This window comes from Medicago truncatula, chromosome 2, assembly GCF_003473485.1.
Source record: "Medicago truncatula cultivar Jemalong A17 chromosome 2, MtrunA17r5.0-ANR, whole genome shotgun sequence".
In the NCBI taxonomy this organism is placed as follows: Eukaryota; Viridiplantae; Streptophyta; class Magnoliopsida; order Fabales; family Fabaceae; genus Medicago; species Medicago truncatula.
Window position 1 is genome coordinate 3079915 of NC_053043.1, and position 7448 is coordinate 3087362.

Consider the following 7448-nt stretch of genomic DNA (forward strand, 5'->3'; position numbering starts at 1 on the left):
TTGTAAATATTTTTCCTTTTCCCTTCCTTGATTAGGAATATGGGTGAAAATTGATTATATGAATGACATATACATAATCGGTGACTTTAGTCCACTCTATTTTCATATTTTGCCTTTGTGATCATTGATCAGAAAAGTTGTGAGGCCTCTACCTTTGAGGTTATAATTATATCATGAGGCCATTTAACTCTACAAACACAATAATTTGGCATTCTATTATTAATTAATGGGTGTCATTAACGAGTACCCCCGGGGCACTCTTTAAGCATGATAAATTAAGTAATTATTCATTTAAAATATCAAAGTTTTTCAATTTCCAATGCACTGATTACAACTTTAATGAAAAGTTACCATTTAAAGTCTTTAACCAGGGTGGGGCACTAGTTAACATTTTCCTTAATTAATTGATGTTTTCTCTCTGGGTATAGAGTAAATAGTCAATTTCCCCCTGAAATTTTAAGTTTCATCAATTACCCCTCTTAAATTAACAAAACTTCAATTACCCCCCTGAAATTTCACAACGTTAGTCAATTTACCCCTCCGTCAAATTTTTATGTTAGTGAACATGACGTTTTGCAAATACCCCCCTGAAGTTTTGCACTTATGTGCAAAATGCCCCCAAAACTTAATAGTTAAATATTTAAGCTAACTATTAATTTTGGAGTTTGGAAAAACTACATACATATATACATCAAAATAGGGAAAAATATGTATTTTTAAAGTGACAATAATGGTTATTTCTAATAGACAAATTATTATTTTTAGAGGTTTATAAACAAATTAATAATCAGATTTAAATTTATATTTTCTCCTTCACCATCTTAGTCTTTTAACTCCTCCAACTCTTTCAACAATTTGCTCAAACCATTTAAACTACACAACCCCCAATATTAATCCACAAATCATCCCATTATTGTCACTTTAAAAAATACATATTTTCTCCCATTTTAGAGCCTATTTTGATGTATATATGCATGTAGTTTTCCCAAATTCCAAAATTAATAGTTAGTTTTAATATTTAACTATTAATTGTTTGTTTTTAAGAAAAAAATAATATAAATTTTTAAGTTTGGGAGGCATTTTGCACATAAGTGCAAAACTTCAGGGGGGGTATTTGCAAAACGTCATGTTCGCTAACAGAAAAATTTGACGGAGGGGATAAATTGACTAACGTTGTAAAATTTCAAGGGGATAATTGATGAAACTTACAATTTCAGAGGGGAAATTGACTATTTACTCTTGGATATATCATATCAGAAAATTCAATTCAAATAATAATAAAAAATTCTAGTATCAACCAAACATAACATACTAGTATTTCTCAACATTGAACCAAGATGCATGCATCTTCCTCTCACTCTCACTGATTTGAATTGAGTTTCAGATTAATTAATTAAATAAACAAGTGAAGAACTTCCTCCCTCTCCCTCACAGTAAGTACTCCATACATGCAAACTTCCTCCCTCTCTTATTCTCAAACCAAACAATTGAGCTCAAATGGTTAATAAGTACCATTAAAGACAAATTGTTTAGGACAACATTCCTAAATATAACTATTTTTTATCAGATTTTACTTACGAGAGGTCTTTTCCTAAATATAGTTTCACTTCATTAATCATCCATCGTTATTATGTGATCAGTCCTTGCAAATTCAAAAATATAGTTTCAAATGTCAGCATGCCAAAAAAATAAATTAGGGGAACCAAGAAAACGGATTTTAAAAATGAGACCAAAACTTCATATATATTTTTTTTGGTAATAAAGACCAAAACTTCATATATATTTTTTACAAAAAAGAAAAATAGGTGGACCAAAATTGTTTTTAAGTATAGGTTTAAATATGATCTTCAATCCCTACAATTATATCGGTTTTTGGTGTTAGTCCTACAAGTACTTTTTTACTAAAATGTTTTTTTATGAACAACACCAAACCATGAACACAACTATGAACATCCCTATCTTGGTGGTCGTTTCCACTTTGCAGGCTTCTAGCTCCTCCTTCAATAACTTCAGCTTGAATCTCAAAGGTTAACTGGTAATTAACTTCTGTGATTTTCGGTTCTTAGACGTGACAAGTTAATCGGTCACAAATGTCATTTGGAGTAAGTGATGAAGATTTTAATCAACTTCCTTTTAGCTTTATCTGTGACTATGTGCACATTTGAAGAATAGATTTTGTTACAATTTGGTTCGTGTAGAAGCACACCTATCATTTTAGTTTTTTTATGATCCTTGGTTTTTTCAATCAATCATTCCCAAACTACTAAGAAAATGCCATTTTTATTCTTCCCAATTGTACCATATGTCTAAACAGTATGCGAAATTCTACTTCCCAGTTTCATTTCCTCTCGCTCATTTTGCTACCAAAGCATTCAAGTAGTGAAAGATATATAAACAACCAAGATAAACCAAAGCAGAAGAATGAAATTAAAATATGATCCCTACTAGTACACAATTAATAACGCATTTAGATGTAATTGTAAACTACAACTTTATTCAACACAGAGGTTAGAACACAGAAGGTCTAAACTCAAATCATCCAAAAGTGTGTCATGTCGAGTACATCGATCAGTATTTACAATGTTTTCATGCCACAAGCAATATCTTTCCAATATGCTGACTGCTTTCCATAAGCCGGTGAGCCTCCGCAGCTTCAGAAAGGGGGAAAGATTTGTAGACCACAGGCTTAACCTTACCTTCTGCAATTGCAGGCCAAACATTCTTCTCCACTTCAGCAACGATCACAGCTTTATTTTCAGGACTTCTACTTCGCAAGCCAGCCGCTGAACATACCCCACAATTGAATATTAAAGAATGATAGGTATATACCATAACCACACTAATAAAAGAACTTCCCATTTGAATTGTGGAAAAGCTGGCCCTCTAATGTATCCTCATACAAAACTTATTTTTAAGAAGAAATTCAAAAGCAGAAGCGATAAGGTGATTTGCGGATGAAATGTGGGTTCAAGTCACCCCACTAACATTACTAACAAGTAACAACTAATTACTAATATTTAAGAAAGGACGTGTCTACTCTTTGGCAGATACAGTATAAAAGCAAAAATATGTATACTCTTAAGAATTGGATTGTTATAAGTGACCCACTTTACTCAGTGGTTAGTGTATGCTTTCACATGATAGCACACTCCAGTAACAGGGCCAGACACAAGAATTTAGTTTCTTTGCATGATAGGCAATGTTGCGAAATGTCTGCTGAAGTTGACAAAAATGGGTACACAAGCAAACCCTATATAGCCATAATCAATACATTGCATGATTAAAAGTGATATAAAAGTGTGCACAAAGAACCAGAAGAAGCTCCAACGCAAAAGTCAAGAAAGGTCACGAATATGCAAAATAAAACCTGTAAGTTGGTCGACTATTTTAAGTTGTTTCATTTTACTCTTCACCCAACCTTAAGTGAAATTTCATAAACTATGTTGTATTGTTTAATTACTAATGTCAGTAACTGGCTATTTACTTTTATTTCTTCATCTTCTAATATATAAGACGTAAAGCCATGTTTTCACGCGTACAGGGAAATAGTTACATGCAGAAAACTAAACTTGAGGAGGAGTGAGTATCTATTAGAAAAGGGTATAATCCAAAATTTGCAATACCTTGTACAGTGAGACGCTTGCCAAATAAAGCACGTAGATCTAGCTCTGTAGAAACACCTCCTTGAAAGCCGATAATAAAAAGCCTTCCATCAAAATTTAAGCTAGCAAGATTTCTTTGATAGTAGGATGCTCCCATACAATCAAGAATAACATCGACACCTGCCACCACGTCAATGATAACATTACCCGATGCATCTCTAAGCAACCAATTAAAAAACAAAGATACAAAGCGGTACGCTATATATCATATAATGTTTGTGGAATGCTTGAAATTCACATCATGCTTCATATAGGCAATACCTTGTCCACCAGTTTCTTCCTTTACCCTTGCTACAAAGTCCTCTGTTTTGTAATTGATACCAACATCAGCTCCAATACTCTTGCAAAAAGCTAGCTTCTCTTCACTTCCTGCTAAGCAATATCTAGAATAAATTTTCTGCAAACATCGCTTGGAATTTGATTATACGAGAAACTGGAAATAGTACCAGTTTCACGTCTAAACAGACAGAAACTGACTAGAAGTTTAATAACATGAAAAGTGGTACGGAACCTGCAGTAACAAATACTCTTGATCCTAGGTACTTAGCTATCTGAATTGCGAATGTTCCGATTCCACTTGAACCTCCATGAATCTGAGAATTAATAAAGTTAATACATCAACTAATAGGCAACACTTACTACCAAATAATAAAATAACCCAGGAAGAAAACTATACAGTGAGATCAAAAGCATGGCAAGAATCAATGACAAAATACCCAATTTCCATGCTTGGAAAGAGCAGATTATTGTATATTTTTCTCCTGAAAAGATGAACTGATTACAATCATAGGACTTACCAACAAGGTTTCGCCCTTAGATAGCCGGCTTGTCATAAAAATAGTTGACCACACAGTACATGCAACCTCAGGAAAACTAGCTGCATCCTTCAGAGAAATCCCGGGTGGAACCGGAAGAACTTGTCCCTCAGCAACAGCAACTTTTTCAGCATATCCACCTCCAGCTAGAAGAGCACATACCTGTGAAGCCACACACCTCATATCATAATATCCATTCATGAGCACATGACAAACACTCACATAAGGGCTGTTTGGATTGACTTATTTGAGCTTATCTACCAACACAAACACTTGTCAAACTATTTGGAAGAGCTTACGTCGAAAATAGCATTTTTTTGTGCAAATGAAAACAACTCATGACATGTCTGTCTGTAAGTTGTTTTTAGCTTATTTCCAGAAGCTCTCCAAGATAGCTTATAAAAACAGCTTATTACATATATGAAAACAATTGACTAATAGATAACTCGATAAGCACTCATATGATAGGTGTTTAAGCTACAAGCACTAAATTAAGGTACCGTTTGGCCCAGCTTTTTTCCAGCTTTTCTACATTTTTAAGGAGAAGCTAATATCAATAAAGTACCTTCGAAAAAAAGTACTTTTTAAGAATACATAAAATTGAATGGAATGAGCTTTAGCCAAAAGTTGTTGAATGCTACTTCAAAAAACTACTATGTAATTTATTTCACAAGCACTTTTCTTCAACTAACGCATGCAACTTTATCTTTTATTTTTTAATATTATATTTCAATTTGTTTTTTCTTCCATTTAATTTTTTTTTGAACCGGTCCATATAATTTTTTATAAAAGAGGATCAATTTAATTTTATTATCTATTTTTGAAGGAATTTTATTATCTTTTTATCACTTATATATTTAATTTTAATATCGTTTAATTATCACAACCTCACAAATATTTTTATTCATGTTGTGATTGAATGACACCAAATATTTTTATTCCCTTTCTTCAACCTCACAAATATACACACACATTAGCGTTTAGATTAATATTTTATGTCTGTATGTTTGTTTTTTTTTGTTACGCTAATGCGTATAATTTTTTCAGTGTTGCGTAATGCGTACAATTATTATTTTTATAAAATTTTGATTTTAATTAAAAGGACTAGTATAGATGCCTAAAAAAATTATACTTATATATATTTTACACATTTATATCGTAACAAACTATGCATATCTTTTTCTTATTAAAAAAACTAAACATATCTTTTTCAATGACACCAACAATGTAACAAATATAATATCATATAATATAAATTCTTATCTTTTTAAATGACACCAAAAATATGATATTCTTATAACAAAATTTGTTATACAGTATAATTGGAAAAGAAAAAACAAATTATTCTCTAACTTAACTCAGTTGATATAGACAATGTATAAATATATGCAAGGTCGCGGGTTCGAATCCCGGACACCACCAAAAAAAATAATAAATTCAAAGTTTTGTGCAATATTTTGCCAAACAACTTTTAACTTAAAAATAAATTTAGAACTAAAAAAAATAAAGAAACCAAACAGTTTTAGCTTTTTCCTTAAAGAGCTTTATTTTAACTTTGTTTTAAAGTAGCTTTTAGACCGAAAAAAAGTCTGGCCAAACGGTACCTAAGTTGGTTATCAAAATCATAGTTGTATACATTTATAATCACTGGACAACAAACTTACATAAGGCCTGTTTGTATTAACTTATATGAGCTTACACGTAAACACCACCTATTGAAACCGTTTGGAAGAGTTTATAAAAACAACTTATAATATGTCTATAAACTAAAAACAGCTTAAAATAGTTTATAGACATGTTATAAGTTGTTTTTATAAACTCTTCCAAACAGTTTCAATAGGTGGTGTTTACGTGTAAGCTCGGATAAGTTAGTACAAACAGGCCTTATGTAAGTTTGTAGACATGTTATAAAAATACTTCGGTTGTTTTTATAACATGTCTATAAACTATTTTGCATAACCTCTCTAGGATAACTTATCAAAATACTTCGGTTGTCCAAATCAGTTTATTTTATCTTTTGTTATAAAAAATAGCTTCTACAAACACTTGTATAATAAGCAGTTATGCTATAAGCACTTAATTAATTTGTTTATACAAATCATAGTCTTATTCTCATGATAAAGATTGTAATTTTCCTAAATTTTTATAATCAAGTTGAGTAGCTAATTCAAATCAAAGGTACGTGATATTCTACCTATTATAAAACTGCAAAATTCATGTTAAAATTATAGAACCACAATTCAATTTTCAAAATAAAGAAAAACCCACTTCAAAAATATTAAAATAATGGATTTTAAACTTGGAATAATGGATTTGTTCAAAAAACTTAGAATAATGGAAAAGCTATATAGGTACCTGATCACCAATTTTCCACTTGGAGACGTTTTTGCCAACGAATTCAATAATTCCGGAACATTCAAGACCTGGATAAGGGCTAGCACCTTGAGGGGGAGGATAAGCGCCTTTCCTCTGAAGGGTATCAGCTCTGTTAAGGGCAGTGGCGTGAACTTTGATGAGGACTTCATCGTCTTTGATTTGAGGGTCTTGAACCTCTTGAAGTTGTAGAACTTCAGGTTCACCTGGTTTTGTTATTACAATTGCCTTCATTTTTGTTGCTTTGATTTCCTTCTCCTCTCTCACACTCATCAAAGGTAGGTGTGGTTGAATTAATTTAAGGTTAATCGATTATTATAGTAATTTAATAATCCAAAGGTAAAAGTTTTTTTTTTTTTTTTTTTTTTTAAAGAATGTCTTGTAAAAGTTTTTAAAAATGAGAAGAAAAACTATCTCATTTTGTTATGAGACCACTGAATAAATAAGGTGAAAAGTTACGGCTAATTTTTAATCTCAATTATTACATGTTTTTGGTTATCAGTAGAAAAACTAGTGTGTTTCCTACAAGATAATATGATGACCATTCCCTACAAATCCTTTACTATTAAAGCCAGACTTGATGAGCTGGCAGTGTTGC

At 31.6% G+C, this 7448-nt stretch overlaps 1 protein-coding gene across 1 annotated transcript; it reads right to left on the reverse strand.

Moving 5' to 3' along the window:
- Nucleotides 1-2422: 2422 nt before the first annotated feature.
- On the reverse strand, nucleotides 2423-7150 carry LOC11424245 (quinone oxidoreductase PIG3). The gene is made up of 6 exons (XM_003593411.4): nucleotides 6833-7150; nucleotides 4460-4639; nucleotides 4174-4255; nucleotides 3924-4031; nucleotides 3624-3782; nucleotides 2423-2783 (listed from the first exon to the last, which is right to left on the reverse strand). Exons 1-6 carry the CDS (start codon nucleotides 7121-7123, stop codon nucleotides 2587-2589), a joined length of 1017 nt encoding a protein of 338 aa, XP_003593459.2. The 5' UTR covers nucleotides 7124-7150; the 3' UTR covers nucleotides 2423-2586.
- Between the last annotated feature and the right edge of the window lie 298 nt (nucleotides 7151-7448).

Coding starts and splice junctions, on each gene's coding strand:
- LOC11424245 (XM_003593411.4), bottom strand. CDS start 7,123: ATGAGTGTGAGAGAGGAGAAGGAAATCAAAGCAACAAAAATGAAGGCA. Junction 4,256..4,459: donor CTAAGGGCGAAACCTTGTTG/GTAAGTCCTATG, acceptor ATTAATTCTCAG/ATTCATGGAGGTTCAAGTGG. Junction 4,032..4,173: donor AAGAGTATTTGTTACTGCAG/GTTCCGTACCAC, acceptor ATTGCTTAGCAG/GAAGTGAAGAGAAGCTAGCT.